The sequence below is a fragment of the Tursiops truncatus genome, chromosome 14, assembly GCF_011762595.2.
Source record: "Tursiops truncatus isolate mTurTru1 chromosome 14, mTurTru1.mat.Y, whole genome shotgun sequence".
In the NCBI taxonomy this organism is placed as follows: Eukaryota; Metazoa; Chordata; class Mammalia; order Artiodactyla; family Delphinidae; genus Tursiops; species Tursiops truncatus.
The window spans coordinates 49,114,283-49,133,829 of record NC_047047.1 but is presented as its reverse complement, the minus strand read 5'-3'; the positions used below and the strand labels follow the sequence as shown (position 1 = coordinate 49,133,829).

At 39.4% G+C, this 19,547-nt stretch overlaps 1 protein-coding gene across 1 annotated transcript in view; it reads right to left on the bottom strand.

The window, feature by feature from the left end:
- Positions 1-796: 796 nt before the first annotated feature.
- The window catches only part of LHCGR (luteinizing hormone/choriogonadotropin receptor), a 67,074-nt gene continuing 48,323 nt past the window's right edge, over positions 797-19,547 (bottom strand). The window contains exons 10-11 of the mRNA XM_019942536.3: positions 18,580-18,660; positions 797-5,731 (exon numbers count right to left, since the gene is read on the bottom strand). Of these exons, the coding sequence (XP_019798095.2) occupies positions 4,642-5,731; positions 18,580-18,660 (1,171 nt within the window). The 3' untranslated portion in view covers positions 797-4,641. The remainder of the gene's footprint in view (positions 5,732-18,579; positions 18,661-19,547) is intronic.

The following is a 19,547-nucleotide window of genomic DNA, read 5'->3' as shown; positions in this document are numbered from 1 at the left end:
ACTTTAAGTCCTGCAAGTTGGTGGAGTTTACCTGAGACTTGGCTTTAATGTGATACTACTTTTACTTTCAGGAGCCTCTTTATCATGTCCAAGCTTAACACTTCTTGTTGCATATTTTAACAAAATATCGTAAAGTAAGTTATATGTTCTTATAAATACAATAACTTGGCAAATGTCATCCTACATCATATTATAGGTGGTGAATGTCTCTGTGAAAGAAGTTAGTTTGTTGTGTTAAATGAAATTTATGTAAGTATCATGTATAGTAATTTCCTAACGCAAACTTTTTCTCATGCATGCATCCTACAGTGCTTTTTTAACATACTTTCCACCTCTCCCTGTAGGCTAAGAAGGTCTTGAGTTTGCACAGTCTCTTAGGGACTGACCAACTGACCTGCCTGGATTACCTTCTTTACCCATTTTATTCAGTGTGCTATAATATGTGTAAAAGATTATCTGTTACAGCTCAGACTTCATAGGGCAATGAGACTCCAGTTCTGGCTGAGGCACTCAGTTGAAGTCATTTAAGTTGTGTAGCCAAACTAATAACTTAGAGTGAATAGCAAACGTTAACTGGGTGGTGAGCAGGGGAATTTAGTGGGGGAATTTCTTTTGACTCTTGTTAGTAGGTTAATGCTGTGCTGTTTTTCATGTAAATATACTCTGAGCTAGGTGGAAATTTTACTATTTGTAACTAGAAAGCTAAATTATAAATAGGTGGCTCATGGTAATAACTCTTAGGAAGTGACTTGATATTAATAAAAATATTGCACATTTTGAAGAAAAGATTCTTTCCAATTGTGAACACATTTATTGAAATCTTAGTGACATAAAGATTCTTAATTTACACGTGGGCTTATTAATACATTGTTGAGGAAACTAAAACCAGGCCCTTTATAGCAAATGTTATAACATTTGGACAAAATGCCTTTTAAAAATATTGTGTAAGTTTAGATGAGCTACTCCAAATTAACTCTTTTTAGTCATTTTGCAACCTGCAAGTGATAACGTCAAACGTGGTAAAAAAAATACATGATAGAAATATAAATTTCTTGAGCATTTGATGTTTTTATGATTTATGTATGAGAGATTATACAGATTAGGAACATACACACTTTCTGTGAGACCATCTCATAAGGAAAATGCTTCTTAACAAGGATTGTTTTATATTTCAGTTATAAAAGTGAATCAGCTAAAAATTTTAATCACCTCATGTGCAAGACTAGGATAGATATAGTGGGAGAAATGAAGAAGTAGGAGATGAGTATATCACTAAAGGAATTCATAAGGTAGGTGAAATAAGAGATACACATGTAAAGATAATACCAGCAGTGTAGAACAAAAAATACGTGATACAGATGACAGGGACTAAAGAAGTCTAAAGAGATAAACCATTGTGGTTACATATTTATTATTTATGCCCTGCTTTATTTGAAGTAAAGGCAGTGTCTTGACTATAGTGGATTAGGGAGGGAGTAGATTAAGAAGAATTTGATAAGATAAACCTGTAGCTGGGATCTTAAAGAATGCAGGAGCAGGACAGGTAAGGAAGAAGGTGGGCCAGATGGTAAGAGTGGCACAGGCACCAGCATGGAGATGCATAGCTAGGGAAAAGTAATTGGGACAACTTGTTTCATGTAAAAAAACGGGAGATAAAGTGAGCAAACTTGAGGGTGGATTCTGGAGCTCTTTGAATGTTAGGCTAGGAGCTAAAATTTATAGGTAATGATGAGCTGCTCAGAATTTTTGGCAGGTGTGTAATAAGATGAGATAGCATTTTAGGATGATTAATCAGTGGTGGTGGGGATGAGAGCATGGACATGGGAAAGGTTGGATATGAATAAAAATGAGGGAGGTATATACTCCAGGTAATACTCCAGAGGTAAGGGGAAATGGCCTGAGATGTGGGCATGGTGGTAGGGAAGCAAAATAAAGAACTGATGTGGAAGACAATTGAAAGGAATAATTAGTGAATGAAAGGATGTGAGAATGAGGAAGACAGTACACTATGACTCTATATGTTAAAACTTAAATTATAATGTAGAAAATAAAGATCAGTATTTGTGGAAAAGGCTGTAAAAGTTGTTTTCAGGGTATAGGTACAAGTACCTTAGGCTCAAACAATAATTAAGAGTTCATAATTTAAAGTTTCTCCACAAGGTTACATTTTATTTTTTCTTTTGTTTTACGTTCTGTTTTCCTTGCTTAGTTGTTTTGGTTCTGTGATTGTGAATCAGAAAGTTTATTGTGTGTGTATACAGCAACATGACCAATTAGCATTCTCATATCATTGAGACAAATTCTAGAACACTGGCTTACAAGAGAGAGGACTGCATTTGAGTAAAGACAAGTAACTAGTTGTGGAGTAGAAAAGTCAGAAATATAAAAAACACATTACAGAGAAGAGATATTTTATAAAGTTTATACTTTTTATCTATTTTGAATAATTTTACAAAATGGCATAATGATTGAAAGCAGACTAAATGTTTGGAGAGTCTAGTTATGCCTACACATTTATTTAATAAATGCCAAAGCAGAGCTAAAAACTGGAAATAGGCCAGATATCCATTGATAAGAAAATGGAAAACAGTGTTATATTCATACAGTGGGATACTATTCATCAATGAAAAAGGAATGAACTACTAATTCAAGCAGCAGCAGTGATGAATAGCAAAAACATTGTATTGAGTCAAAGAGCCTTACACAAAAGAGTATAAACTGTATGATTCTATTTATATGAAGTTCTAGAGCAGACAAGAATTAATCTATGGGGAAAAAAATCAGAACCATTATTACCCTGTAGGGTAGGGGTGAGGGGTTAATTAAGAAAGGGCATGAGGAAACTTTCTGGGGTGAGTGTTCTGTATCTTCATGGAGGTTTTGGGCGTCTGCATTTCTCAAAATGCATTAAATGGTATGCTTAGGATTTGTCCATTTCATCATATGTAAATTTTACCTTAAAAATGTAGACAAATACTAAACTTTGGTTAATGATAAGCATGCTGAAGCGTTTAAGGGCTGACAATTACTGAGGTCTGCAACTTAAAATGCATCAGAAATGGATGGATAAATACTGCTAGATAGTTATATAGGTGTGTTATGAAACCAGTATAGTAAAATGTTGAATCTAAGTGTACGGGTGTGCACACACAATTATTTCAACTTTTCTTATGTTGGAAAATGTTGGGGGAAATTGAAAGAACTTTGAACACATATTAAACCTTTGGATGACTATGATTTACCAGTATGGGAGGCAGTAGAACACAGTGGTTAAGAGGCTGGGGTCCTGAATCAGAACTTTGAGTTTGAATCCCATTAGTTGAATCTTTTATTAGTTTTGAGAACTTGGGAAAATTGTAATAGGTTTTCCTCTATTATAAAATGTGAATAATATCTTCATCATAGAGTTTTATGAAGATTAAGTGGGTTAAATTATATAAAATACTTATCAACATGTTTGGCATATAATAAACTTTCAGTAAGTTACTTTAAAGTGTCAGAAGAACTTACAAAAACCACTGCAATTAAAACCATAATTTCATTGTCCTATAAGAGTCAATTCTGATAAATAAAAATACCTCTAGCAAATATTGGATGTATTTTTTTATACCCTCAAAGATAGAAATGATGAAAGTTAAGCATTTTAAAATATTTAAATATTTTCTTTTACTTCCATAAAAGATAGGAAGTAAAAAGAAAAAAAAAATTTTTTTTCCCTTATTGATTTCATAACTTCAGTGTAATTCAGCACATTTGTTGGATACTATTGCCGAGATCCTGAGCTAGGAGACGGAAGCAAAATTGAGACAGGGTTCCTACCCACAAGGAGTTTACAGTATACTGTTTAATGCTTCATTGCTCTTTAGAGACTAAACACCAAACCAACAGGCTGAAATATGCCTTCAGATGCTTACTTTACTTTAAATAGTAGAACCTAGATGGGATAGATAAACGTCTTTAGGACAGCACTATCCAATAGAACTTTCTGTGATGATGAAACTGTTCTGTGTATGTGCTGTCTAATAGGGTAACCACTGATCATGTGTGGCTACTGAGCATTTGAAATGGGGCTAGTGCAACTGAGAAACTACATTTTAAATTTCATTTTAATTTAGCTACATGTGTCTGGTGGGTACCAGATTGAACAGTGCATCTCTAGTGTGTATTTCTCAAGCTATCTGATGAAAAGGACAAGTTATTTTAAACTTCAAATGTTACGGACTAACATTTTTATAAAATGCAATAAAAATTATTGCAAGGACAAAAAGAAAAAATTAAAGACATGCAAAATATCACCTCATTTTTAAAATATTAGATTCAACAGACATAAAATTACTCTGCCAAAATTGCTGTAAAAGTTTCTAAACACTCTCAACTTCTGTATGGTCATGTGCCAGTGACGCATAGTTTTTAGACTGGCAATGGTCATAGACCACACTTTGAGCCAGGAAGAGGTCTTTTTTTGCCTAATGTGCCTAACATAATTTCCTGAAATCAGCTCTTTGTTAAAATTACTGGTACAGATAATTTTTTTACATATTTAAGTATAATTCAGTAATGTGGTTACTGATATAACAGTTAACACTCCTTACAGCAAGTCTTGTCCAGGACAGCTGAATATTGACATTGTAATGTGGTCACTTACAAGGTAGACTGGGAAGGCTTATTTGATCCAGTGAAGCCATTTTTGCAGTTGGAGGTATAAGCTGAAAAATCCTTCCTCCTATAAAGTTCAGCTCGATATTTGCAGCAGCCAAATTTGCTCAGCAACAGAAAGAAATCCCTTCGGAATGCCTTTGTGAAAATTGCATACAGAAACGGATTGGCACACGAATTGACAGGATAAAAAAGAACCAGTAAAACCTTAGAGTTGGTTACTGTAATAAGGGGCACTTTGAAGGCAGCTGAGATGGCAAAGAAAGAGATTGGTGCCATGCAGGTGAAATCGGTGAAGATGAGGACTGCCATTTTCTTAGCAATCTTTGTATCTTTGTTAGTAGCCATCAGCTCCGGATTTTGAACTGCAAAATAAATTTTAATGTAGCAAGCACAGATGATGATGAAGGCCACCACATTGAGCATCAGGATGGTTAATATGTAGACCTGTGAGAGAGTGGTTTCCACATCCATGGGGAGGCAAATGCTGACCTTCATGTAATTGCTGACACCCACAAGAGGCAACATGGCGATTAGAGTAGAAAAGAGCCATCCTCCAAGCATAATCGGAATGGCATGTTTTAATCGCAGCTTTTGGTCCAGCTGAATAGCATAGGTGATGGTGTGCCATCTTTCTAGTGTGATGACTGTGAGGGTGTAGACAGAAAGTTCACTCGCAAATACAGTGAAGAAGCCAGCAGCGCTACATCCACTCCCTGTCTGCCAATCTATGGCATGGTTATAATACTGGCCTTTGGTTTGGGCATCAACTGAGGCAATGAGTAGCAGGTAGAGCCCCATGCAGAAGTCTGCAAAGGAGAGGTTGCACATGAGAAAGCGGGGCACTGTCAGTTTATAACGACTGGTCAGGAGAACAAAGAGGACAGTCACATTTCCCGTGATGGCTAAAATATTAATCAGCCAAATCAGTACTCTAAGGAAGTCATAGCCCATAATATCTTCACAGGGATTAAAAGCATCTGGTTCAGGAGCACATTGGAGTGTCTTGGGTAAGCAGAAACCATAGTCATAATCCCAGCCACTCAGTTCGCTCTCAGCAAAGATGGCAGAATAACTGTAAGAAGAATAGTTTGGCTCAATGTAAACTTAGAATTTTTACGATTCTGGGTATTGAAAATATTCAGCAATCATCCGTAGTGTTTTTTTAAGGAAAATAAACAAAAAGCAAACAAAGTCACAACAGCCTTAGCCTTACATTTATTTGTCTGAGAACTCTGAATTGATGTAGGATTTCCTTAAGAAGGGAATGAAAAGCCATTTAGACTTTTTTTTTAATATGTAGATTTTACACAATGATGCAAAGACTTAATGAAGCTGTTTACAGAGGATGATTTTCTTTGGGAAACAAATTTAGAGACATAATCTTGCTTGCTCAATGTAAAAGAACCCTTTCTTGACATTTTCTTAACTATTTATCTCCTTTAGTTGTCAGCCAAACTGTTACCAAGCTGTCTGTCTGTAGTAGAACACAAATGGGATTGGAAGGCTCACATCGTTAAAGATCGCCAGCTACTGAAGGACATGCTTGCACTTAAGTCCCTGGCTAGTCAGATAGGCCAGGTGAGAAATAGAAACCAAGGGTAGGTTGCTCGATAGAAATTTAGGAGCAGAGGAAGAATAGAGTCATGAACAATAGGAAGAAATAGTTTTAAATAGATATTTCTTACAGTATGAGTCAAATTCAGAGAGTGGATTGAAGAGGAGCTCTGTCCCTAGAGAAGGAATAGTCCCACCTCCGCCACTCCCTTACTCCCAACCACACTGGCTACTGCTTGAGTTCAGATTTTCATTTTCTCTTAAGGGACAATTACTTTAGTTTTCTTCCTGGCATCCTTCCTGTAGTTTTAGCCCTCTTGTAGTGCATCTGTATATTCCTTCTGTATGGCCTTTCTTACGCACAGATATATTAATTCAAACATTTCCTAGATTCTCATTGGCTAGGGGATAAACTCCAGACTCCTTGTGATGACCTCTAAGTCTCTCCTTGATCTTCGTCCTGTCTCCTTCTCCAGTCCATCTCTAAGAAGCAGTTGTGCTGCACAGTGCAGGACATGGGCTCTAAAGCAAGACTGCCTGGGTTCCAGCTTTTACTGGCTGTGTAAACCTGGGAGAGTTATTTTAACATCTCTGTACCTCAGATTCTTCATTTGCCTAGTAGGGATAATAATCATACCTCCCTCATTAGGGTTGTGCTAAGGATTAATGTATTAACACATGTAGATTGTTCAGGATAATGCCTGACACCTATTAAGTGCTCAGTGACTGTTAGAGATTCTCATAATTATCTCTTGCAAATCCCCTGTGCAACCAACCCTTTGGTCACATGAAATGACATGTGGCTCTCAGAATAAGTTCTACTGTTTCATCCCTTCGTATTTGAATGTGCTGTTTCTTCTTCCCTTTCTTTCCTCATTTCTCTGGAGAATTCCTCCTGATCTTTAAAGATAAGCATCTCTATGAAGCCTTTCCTCTACACCTCTAAGGAGTTTATCACCCCTTCTCTCAACCATGACTGCACTTAAGTACTATTGTAATTCTCAAACTAGATTGCCATTATGTGATGATGCATGTCTTCTTTCATAGTCTGTGAGGCTATTCTTTAATAGCCTTGAAGTCAGGGGATTAGGTCTTATTTATGTCTAAAATCTCAGTGCCTCACATAGTTTTAGCTCAGACTATCCATTCAATAAATGTTTGTGGAATGAGTAAACCAGGGTGATGCTGGCTTGGAAAGGAATTGAGAGGATACAGAGACAATGAATGATACAGTATGATACAAGTAGGCTTAACAAATTTTCTCTTTGCCCACAGTTGGCTAATACAATCTTGGGAGGTGGAGAAAGGGACATAATTTTTCTGTCAGGGCCATTACAAATATGTATTTCACCTTAGAGTTCCTCACACATTAAAAGAGCATTTTTCTCTAGTCTTAAAACTTAGCTTCTCATTTTCTGTAGAAGGAAGTGTGTACCTAATACAGTGAGTGGATAAAATGATATATTTGAGCAATACAATTACCTAAGGGAAGAAACACATTTAAAAAAAAAAATGGAAAAGAAATCTATGACTGGGGACTCCAAAAACGTGCTAGCATATCATAGAAACCACACTGGAACTGGAGAAATACTGCTGCCAGACACAGGAGACTGCACAGGAGCCTCACTTGTTTCATTATTAAATGTAAGTGGCACATTTGTTTGTCCTCATGCACATCAGTATAATTACCTAATTTTTAAATCTTTAAAGAGATATGGTGGTTATAAGAATGATGAGAGAAAATAGGTTTTTTCTTACCATTGGCAAGGTCCTTAAAGACCAGCTCATTGAACCCTTCATTTTATTGGTAAGGAGGCCAAGATTAAAGGAGGTAAGTGACTTGCCTCAGGTCCCTCAGCACTAGGCACTGGTGGCAATGCTAGGTCTTCCTATGCATAGTCCAGGGGCCTTTCTTCTACTTCACTCTCTCTCAGTCAGTATTTTTCAAGGTGTGGTCCTTGGACCACCTGCATCAGAATTACCAGAGTCTTTGTTACAATGAAGATTCCTGGCTTTACTTCAGACCCTGAATCTAACTCTCTAGGGACAGAGCCCAGGAATCTGCATTTTAAGCAAGTTCCCTGGATGATTCCTACAAAATAATAGCCTTTATATTTAATCAGATGAAAACTTTCCAACTATTGCCGCTTTAGTTTCCCTTACTACTTTCCCGTTATTACAACTACTTCAGCTGCTATTAGAAGCACTAATTCAAAGCCACTAAAAATTCTGCCATGATTTCTGAATAAACTTGTATCACTGAGAGGTCAAACATGTTCCTTTGGAATTCTCTGGTGGCGCAGTGGTTAAGAATCCACCTGCGAATGCAGGGGACACGGGTTTGAGCCCCGGTCCGGGAAGATCTCACATGCTGCAGAGCAACTAAGCCTGTGGGCCACAACTACCGAGCCTGCACTCTAGAGCCTGCGAGCCACAACTACTGAGCCCGCATGCCACAACTACTGACACCTGTGCGCCTAGAGCCCGTGCTCCGTGACAAGAGAAGCCACCACAATGAGAAGCCCTCGCACCGCAATGAAGAGTAGCCACCGCTCGCTGCAACTAGAGAAAGCCTGTGCGCGGCAATGAAGACCCAACACAGCCAAAAATAGATAAATAAATTTTTTAAAAAAGTTCCCTTTCCCATTCCCCTGGTCCCTTGCTCTTTCTTTTTTTGCCCTACGGGGCACATGTCTAGCAATTCTTCTCCTTGGTGATTTGTCTTCAGACCAAAAACCTACCTGCTGCTACTTAACATGTGTCCTGGGATGGCTCCTGAGGGCAACAACATGACTGTTGACAAAACCCAGCATGGAGCTGTCTTTAGTACTGAAGGCTGTGCAGGGAGTGTGAATGGACTTGGATGGGCTTAGCAATATTGAGTCAGAGGAAGGAGAAGAAGTAGCACCATTGCTCCAGTTACAATCAACAGGCAGGAGAAAAGACAGGGATTTTAGGAGGACAGTGGGGCCAACCATAGCAGTAAGGGCACCGTAATATCTTGGGGAGAGCAGATAAGACTTAGTGGCTGGCTCTAGAATTTCTAAACTCCAGGGACTCGGGAATAGCAATCTGGTGGGAAGGGAAGGAAGGGGACTTATCACACAAGATGCTTTCACAGGGAACACACTCTTTTTACTTAGATTATGTGTTAATTTCAGGTAGTTTTGGGGATGCTGAAGATTAGAGGACTTGTTTTAAAACAGTGTTAGCATAGTAAACTCAAGATTGGATGCTCAGTTTGAAAGGCGTGGAGTGGTAGGGGCTGATGGTTACTGAGACTGAGGTAAGTCTCCCCTTCCCCCATAACACCCCTTGATGGTACCATTGACTCTACCCAGAAATGGTTTCCTATTAATGAGAAAAAAAAAAGCCATATGGTTGCAAAAGAGTTATGTGGAAGGTGATGATGGAGAGAGTATTGAGAGAGAAGAGTGGGAATGGTGAGGAAAAGGAACGCTGGAGGATAGTTGGTGTCAGACCTAAATGAAGGAAAAAAGAAAAGAAGAATACAGGCTATAATATAAGGTACCCTGGATGCTGTCACAGTCTTTAAAAACTCCCTTCACTCTCATGGTTCTGAAAGCCAAATGATATTTCTGCTGTCCCTTACAGTTAAGGAAAAAAGTCTCAAAAAAAATAAGTACTGCCCAGGGATACCTAGTGTTATAGGAACATTAATGCCAAAATTCATATCCATGGGACTTCCCTGGTGGTCCAATGGTTAAGACTTTGCCTTCCAATGCAGGGGGTATGGGGTTGATCCCTGGTCGAGGAGCTAAGATCCCACATGCCTCGTGGCCAAAAACCAAAACAAAAAACAGAAGTAATATTGTAACAAATTCAATAAAGACTTTAAAAATGGTCCACATCAAAAAAAAAAAATCTTAAAAAAAAAAGAATTCATATCCAACTCTGAGGAGCTCCATATTACCCTGCTGACTCTATATATCTTGCAGATTGATAGGAAAAAAGAGAAAAGAAAAGAAAAGAAAAAGATGTAGAGGAGGGAATGGAGATTGGCAAGGTATCTTAGAAGGGCATCTGGTTTTGTAGCCTGAAGGACATGGGGGAGGGGATGGGAGTGGAAGGGAAATAATAAAACTTCTAAATCACAGTAAATGTGGCATAGGGACACTGGGATTAACTTTTGAGGCATATGCTCTTTTACATTTTAACGTATGTGAAGTGCCAAAGCAGCTGAAAAATGTTAAAAAAAAAAATCAGTTAGTAGAATAGAAGTGGAACTCCTGTCTAGTGTGTGTCAGTGATAGCGTTAAGTCTGAATAATTTTAAGCTCCAGAGCATAATGATCAAGGTGGCCTAAGTCTCCTTGAAGGGAAGTGGCTACTTGTAGAAGCTGTGCCTGCAATCAGTTAATCTTTGTGGAATGCTGACCACATGACTAGTGAAAATCCTTACAAATGAGGCTATCATTAAACAAGCTCTTAGTGACATCAAAATACCTGCAAATAAAATTTTAATTCCTGAAGAGAATTTAATGTAACTGTAGAATGAATATATATATATATATATATATATATTTTTTTTTTTTTTTGCGGTACGCGGGCCTCTCACTGTTGTGGCCTCTCCTGTTGCGGAGCACAGGCTCCAGACGCGCAGGCTCAGCGGCCATGGCTCACGGGCCCAGCCGCTTCGCGGCATGTGGGATCCTCCCGGACCGGGGCACGAACCTGCGTCCCCTGCACTGGCAGGCAGACTCTCAACCACTGCGCCACCAGGGAAGCCTTAGGTATGTTTTTTAAAAGTATTTATTTTTAACCAGTTGAAAGAGATAATTGATCAACTGGATGCCACTTGCAAAAAAACACACAAAAGAATCCCCATTTTAAAACTATAAAAAATGCTTTGCAAACCTGCCCCCAACCAAGACTTTTATCAAAAGAAAATCCTTGGGGGGAGACCTTCAAGATGGCAGAGGGGTAAGACATGGAGATCACCTTCCTCCCCACAAATACGTCAGAAATACATCTACATGTGGAAAAACTCCTACAGAACACCTATTGAATGCTGGCAGAAGACCTCAGGCTTCCCAAAAGGCAAGAAACTCCCCCACGTACCTGGGTAGGGCAAAAGAAAAAAGAAAAAACAGAGACAAAGAATAGGGATGGGACCTGCACCTCTGGGAGGGAGCTGTGAAGGAGGAAAAGTTTCCACACACTAGGAAGCCCCTTCGCAGGCGGAGATGGGGGGATGGTGGAGGGGGGAAGCTTCAGAGCCACGGAGGAATGCATAGCAACAGGGGTGCAGAGGGCAAAGCAGAGAGATTCCCACACAGAGGATCGGTGCCAACCAGCACTCACCAGCCTGAGAGACTTGTCTGTTCACCCGCTGGGGTGGGTGTGGGCTGGGAGCTGAGGCTCGGGCTTCCGAGGTCAGATCCCAGGGAGCGGACTGGGGTTGGCTGTGTGCACACAGCCTGAAGGGGACTAGCATGCCACAGCTAGCCGGGAGGGAGTCCAGGAAAAAGCCTGGAACTGCCTAAGAGGCAAGAGACCATTGTTTTGGGGTGCACAAGAAGAGCGGATTCAGAGTACCGCCTAAAGGAGCTCCAGAGACGGGCGCGAGCCGCGGCTATCAGCGCGGACATCAGAGACGGGCATGAGACGCTAAGGCTGCTTCTGCAGCCACCAAGAAGCCTGTGTGCAAACACAGGTCACTATCCACACCACCGCTTCCAGGAGCCTGTGCAGCCCACCACTGCCAGGGTCCTGTGATCCAGCAACGACTTCCCCGGGAGAACACACAGCGCACCTCAGGCTGTTGCAACATCACGTCGGCCTCTGCCACCACAGGCTCACCCCGCATTCCATACCCCTCCCTCCCCCTGGCCTGAGTGAGCCAGAGCCTCCTAGTCAGTGTTCCTTTAACCCCCTCCTGTCTGGGCGAAGAACAGACACCAGAGGGTGACCTACATGCAGAGGTGGGGCAAAATCAAAAGCTGAACCCGAGGAGCTGTGCGAACAAAGAAGAGAAAGGGAAATTTCTCTGGGCAGCCTCAGGAGCAGTGGATTAAATCTCCACAATCAACTTGATGTTCCCTGCATCTGTGGAATACCTGAATAGACAATGAATCATCCCAAAGTTGAGCCAGTGGACTTTGGGAGCAACTGAAGACTTGGGGTTTGCTTTCTGCATCTAACTTGTTTCTGGTTTTATGTTTATCTCAGTCTGGTATTTAGAGCTTATTATCATTGAAGATTTGTTTATGGATTTGGTTGCTCCCTTCCTTTACTTTTTATATGTATATATATATATATTTTTCCCTCCTTTTTCTCTTTTTGTGAGTGTTTATATGTATGCTTCTTTGTGTGATTTTGTCTGTATAGGTTTGCTTTTACCATTTGTCCTAGTGTTCCATCTTTTTTTTTTTTTTTTTGTGGTATGTGGGTCTGTCACTGTTGTGGCCTCTCCCGCCGTGGAGCACAGGCTCTGGACGCGCAGGCTCAGCAGCCATGGCTCATGGGCCTAGCCACTCCACGGCATGTGGGATCCTCCTGGACCAGGGCACAAACCCGTGTCCCCTGCATCGGCAGGCGGGCTCCCAACCACTGTGCCACCAGGGAAGCCCCATCTGTCCTTTTTTTTAAGTATAGTTTTTAGTGCTTGTTATCATTGGTGGATTTGTTTACTGGTTAGGTTGCTCTCCTCTTTCTTTTCTTTTTTTTATTACTTTTTTATTTTAATAATTTTTTTTATTTTAATAACTTTATTTTTTCTTTTTCTTTCTTTCTTTTTTTTTTCTCCCTTTTATCTGAGCCGTGTGGCTGACAGGATCTTGGGGCTCCAGCTGGGTGTCAGGCCTGAGCCTCTGAGGTGGGAGAGCCGATTTCAGGACATTGGTCCACCAGAGACCTCCCAGCCCCACGTAATATCAATCCGTGAGAGCACTCCCAGAGATCTCTGTCTCAATGCTAAGACCCAGCCCTGCTTAACGACCAGCAAGCTCCAGTGCTGGACATCCTATGCCAAACAACTAGCAAGACAGGGACACAACCCCACCCATTAGCAGAGAGGCTGCCTACAATCATACTAAATTCACAGACACCCCAAAACACACCACCGGACACTGTCTTGCCCACCAGAAAGACAAGATCCAGCCTCATCCACCAGAACACAGGCACCAGTCTCCTCCACCAGAAAGCCTACACAACCTACAGAACCAAACTAACCCACTGGGGGCAGACACCAAAAACAACGGGAACTGCAAACCTGCAGCCTGTGTAAAGGAGACCCCAAACACAGTAAGTTAAGCAAAATAGGAAGACAGAGAAACATACAGCAGATGAAGAAGCAAGGTAAAAACCCACCAGACCAAACGAAGAGGAAATAGGCAGTCCACCTGAAAAAGAATTCAGAGTAATGATAGTAAAGATGATGGAAAAATCTTGGAAATAGAATAGAGAAAATGCAAGAAATGTTTAACAAGGACCTAGAAGAACTAAAGAGCAAACAAACAATGATGAACAATACAATAAATGAAATTAAAAATTCTCTAGAAGGAGTCAATTGCAGAATAACTGAGGCAGAAAAACGGATAAGTGACCGGGAAGATAAAATAGTGGAAATAACTACCACAGAGCAGAATAAAGAAAAAAGAAAGAAAAGAATTGAGGACAGTCTCAGAGACCTCTGGGACAACATTAAATACACCAACATTTGTATTATAGGGGTCCCAGAAGAAGAAAAGAAAAAGAAAGACACAGAAAAAATATTTGAAGAAATTATAATTGAAAACTTCCCTAATATGGGAAAGGAAACAGTCAATCAAGTCCAGGAAGCAAGAGAGTCACAGGCAGGATAAATCCAAGGAGAAACACACCAAGACACATACTAATCAAACTATCAAAAGTTAAATACAAAGAAACAATATTAAAAACAGCAAGGGAAAAACAACAAGTAATATACAAGGGAATCCCCGTAAGGTTAACAGCTGATCTTTCAGCAGAAACACTGCAAGCCAGAAGGGTGTGGCAGGACATACTTAAAGTGATGAAAGGGAAAACCCTACATCCAAGATTACCCAGCAAGGATCTCATTCAGATTTGACAGAGAAATTAAAACCCTTACAGACAAGCAAAAGCTAAGAGAATTCAGCACCACCAAGCCAGCTTTACAGCAAACGCTAAAGGAACTTCTCTAGGCAGGAAACACAAGAGAAGGAAAAGACCTACAATAACAAACCCAAAACAATTAAGAAAATGGTCATAGGAACATACGTATTGATAACTACCTTAAATGTAAATGGATTAAATGTTCCAACCAAACGACATAGACTGGCTGAATGGATACAAAAACAAGACCTGTATTTATGCTGTCTACAAGAGACCCACTTCAGACCTAGGGACACATACAGACTGAAAGTGAGGGGATGGAAAAAGATAGTCATGCAAGTGGAAATCAAAAGAAAGCTGGAGGAGCAATTCTCATATCAGACAAAGTAGACTTTAAAACAAAGACTATTAGAAGAGACAAAGAAGGACACTACATCATGATCAAGGGATCAATCCAAGAAGAAGATATAACAATTGTAAAAATTTATGAACCCAACATAGGACCACCTCAATACATAAGGCAAATGCTAACAGTCATAAAAGGGGAAATTGACAGTAACACCATCATAGTAGGGGACTTTAACACCCCACTTTCACCAATGGACAGATCATCCAAAATGAAAATAAATAAGGAAACACAAGCTTTAAATGATACATTAAACAAGATGGATTTCATTGATATTTATAGGACATTCCATACAAAACCAACAGAATAGAGTCCCTTCTTAAGTGATCATGGAACATTCTCCAGAATAGATCATATCTTGGGTCACAAATCAAGCCTTGGTAAATTTAAGAATATTGAAATCGTATCAAGTATCTTTTCCGACCACAACGCTAGGAGACTAGGTATCAATTACAGGAAAAAAATCTGTAAAAAATACAAACACATGGAGGCTAAACAATATGCTACTAAATAACCAAGAGATCACTGAAGAAATCAAAGAGGAAATCAAAAAATACCTAGAAACAAATGACAATGAAAACACGATGACCCAAAACCTATGGGATGCAGCAAAAGCAGTTCTAAGAGGGAAGTTTATAGCAATACAATCCTACCTCAAGAAACAAGAAACAGCTCAAATAAACCTAACCTTGCACCTAAAGCAATTAGAGAAAGAAGAACAAAAACACTCCCAAAGGTACCAGAAGGAAAGAAATCATAAAGGTCAGATCAGAAATAAATGAAAAAGAAATGAAGGAAATGATAGCAAAGATCAATAAAAGTAAAATCTGGTTCCTTGAGAAGATAAACAAAATTGATAAACCATTAGCCAGATTCATGAAGAAAAAAAGGGAGAAGACTCAAATCAATAGAATTAGAAGTGAAAAAGGAGAAGTAGCAACTGACACTGCAGAAATACAAAGGATCATGAGAGATTACTACAAGCAACTATATGCCAATAAAATGGACAGCCTGGAAGAAATGGACAAATTCTTAGGAAAGCACAACCTTCCGAGACTGAACCAAGAAGAAATAGAAAATATAAACAGACCAATCACAAGCAGTGGAATTGATACTGTGATTAATAATTTTCAAACAAACAAAAGCCCAGGATCAGATGGCTTCACAGGCAAATTCTATCACACATTTAGAGAAGAGGTAACACCTATCCTTCTCAAACTCTTCCAAAATACAGCAGAGGGAGGAACACTCCTAAACTCATTCTACTAGGCCACCATCACCCTGATACCAAAACCAGACAAAGATGTCACAAAAAAAGAAAACTACAGGCCAATATCACTGATGAACATAGATGCAAAAATCCTCAACAAAATACTAGCACACAGAATCCAACAGCACATTAAAAGCATCATACACCATGATCCAGAGGGGTTTATCCCAGGAATGTAGGGATTCTTCAATATACGCAAATCAATCAACGTGATACACCATATTAACATATTGAAGGAGAAAAACCATATGATCAAATTGAAGGAGCAAAACCATATGATCATCTCAATAGATACAGAAAAAGCTTTTTACAAAATTCAACACCCATTTATGATAAAAACTCTCCAGAAAGTAGGCATAGAGGGAACTTACCTCAATGTAATAAAGCCCATATATGACAAACCCACAGCCAACATCGTTCTCAATGGTGAAAAACTGAAACCATTTCCACTAAGATCAGGAACAAGATAAGGTTGCCCACTCTCACCACTAGTATTCAACATAGTTTTGGAAGTTTTAGCCACAGCAATCAGAGAGGAAAAAGAAATAAAAGGAATCCAAATAGGAAAAGAAGAAGTAAAGCTGTCCAAATAGGAAAAGAAGAAATAAAACTTTTCCAAATAGGAAAAGAAGTAAAACTGTCATTGCAGATGACATGATACTATACATAGAGAATCCTGAAGATGCTACCAGAAAACTACTAGAGCTAATCAATGAATTTGGTAACGTATCATGATACAAAATTAATGTACAGAAATCTCTTGCATTCCACTGCCAATTACCACTGCAACAAAAAGAATAAAATACCTAGCAATAAACCTATCAAACTACGAATGACATTTTTCACAGAAGTAGAACAAAAAATTTTACAATTTGTATGGAAACACAAAAGACCACGAATAGCCAAAGCAATCTTGAGAAAGAGAAATGGAGCTGGAGGAATCAGGCTCCCTGACTTCAGACTATACTACAAAGCTATAGTAACCAAGACCATATGGTACTGGCACAAAAACAGAAATATAGAACAGGATATGGAACAGGATAGAAAGCCCAGAGATAAAATCACACAGATATGGTCACCTTATCTTTGATAAAGGAGGCAAGAATATACAATGGAGAAAAGACAGCCTCTTCGATAAGTGGTGCTGGGAAAACTGGACAGGTACACGTACAAGAATGAAATTAGAACACTTCCTACACCATACACAAAAATAAACTCAAAGTGGATTAAAGACCTAAATGTACGGCCAGACACTATAAAACTCTTAGAGGAAAACATAGGCACAGCACTCTATGTCATAAATCACAGCAAGATCCTTTTTGACCCACCTCCTAGAGAAATGGAAATAAAAACAAAAATAAACAAACGGGACCTAATGAAACTTAAAAGCTTTTGTACAGCAAGGCAAACCATAAACAAGACGAAAAGGCAACCCTCAGAATGGGAGAAAATATTTGCAAACAAAACAACTGACAAAGGATTAATCTCCAAGATATACAAGCAGCTCATGCAGCTCAATATCAAAAAAACAAACTACCCAATCCAAAAATGAGCAGGAGACCTAAATCGACATTTCTCCAACAAAGACATACAGATTGCCAACAAACACATGAAAGGATGCTCAACATCACTAATCATTAGAGAAATGAAAATCAAAACTACAATGAGGTATCACCTCATACCAGTCAGCATGGCCATCATCAAAAAATCTACAAATAATAAATGCTGAAGAGGGTGTGGAGAAAAGCGAACCCTCTTGCACTGTTGGTGGGAATGTAAATTGATACAGCCACTATGCAGAACAGTATAGAGGTTCCTTTAAAAACTAAAAATAGGACTATCATATGACCCCGCCATCCCACTACTGGGAATATACCCTGAGAAAACCATAATTCAAAAAGAGTCATGTACCACAATGTTCATTGTAGCTCTATTTACAATAGCCAGGACATGGAAGCACCCTAAGTGTCCATCGACAGATGAATGGATAGAGAAGATGTGGCACTTATGTACACTGGAATATTACTCCGCCAGAAAGGGAAACGAAACTGAGTTATTTGTAGTGAGGTGGATGGACCTAGAGACTGTCATACAGAGTGAAGTAAGTTGGAAAGAGAAAAATGAATACCGTATGCGTGTTAGCACGCATTCCATATATATGGAATCTAAAAAAAAAAGGTTCTGAAGAGCATAGGGGCAGGACAGGAATAGAGACACAGAGGTAGAGAATGGACTTGAGGACACGGGGAGGGGGAAGGGTAAGCTGGGTCGAAGTGAGAGAGTGGCATGGACATATATACACTACCAAATGTAAAATAGATAGCTAGTGGGAAGCAGTCACGTAGCACAGAGAGATCAGCTCGGTGCTTTGTGACCACCTAGAAGGGTGGGATAGGGAGGGTGGGAGGGAGATGTAAGAGGGAGAGGATATGGAGATATATGTATACATATAGCTAATTCACTTTGTTATACAGCAGAAACTAACACACCATTGTAAAGCAATTATACCCCAATAAAATGTTATATATAAAAAAGAAATCTTTGGCACTGATAATAATAAGATGCACGCAGAATGAGACATGGCTTCCCGAGTTTCTTTGCATGCAAATACTTACAGTGTTTCATTATTTGGTCTCCTTGCTGTGCTTTCACATTGTTTGGAAAAGTTTTTAAAAATGGAAAGTGAAAAATTCTGCCTGAAAGAGGTAAAAACAAACAACCACAGTTGAGCTTTTGGTTTTTAAACTAAACCTGATCATGTCTATTTATGCTTTGTTCATCCAAATTCTCTACCTATTACATCAGCCTCGTGTTCTGCACCATTGTCCTATCTGAAACGCTTCCTGGGAGAGAGTAAAGGCTTCTGAATTATCATTAGCATGCTTCCAGCTTAGATAAGATGCTTTTGAATGCTAAGTTTTTTGTGTGGGCTCTAGAGATGAAAAAAACTTAAATGTATCACATTGAATCATGGATTTTTCAATGCTCATTTAAAGCTATCTTCGTGGTGTATTAAGGTTTGCTCCTCACTGCTCTCCTCACCACACCGGCCTCGATGAACAAATAACCATTCAGAATTCATGGCTTTGAATTATAACTAGGAATCTCTTTTGTAAAGATTTGAAGATTCTGGACCTGACATTATGATGTGAATTTTCTGCTTTTTTGGATTATGTGCAGAAATATAATGTGGTTGCTCCCTATTCATTCATGTTTCCCTCTAAGAAGTTTAGCCTATGGAAAGGGGCAAATGTCAAGAAATTAAAGGAAGGCTGTACTTATATTATTCCTAAGATGAAACCAAAAGGAGGCACAAAGGAAAACTGGGTGAAGCAATAGCGGGAAGGAGAGCGGGCTGTGCGAACCTCAACCTTTCCTGAGGAGGAAGGAGAAATGAGGCAATACAGAATGCATACGTCTACGTATTATTCTTCTCCAGTATTAACAAGACAGTTCCTTGTAGGAATGACTTTGTGTAAAAGCAGGAAGGTGGAGAATATATAAGAACTATCTGAGCTTCTGGACTCACTTTCAAAAATCAGTCAGCTTGTTATTTTGCATGAGAGATAGAGAGAGGGAGCGA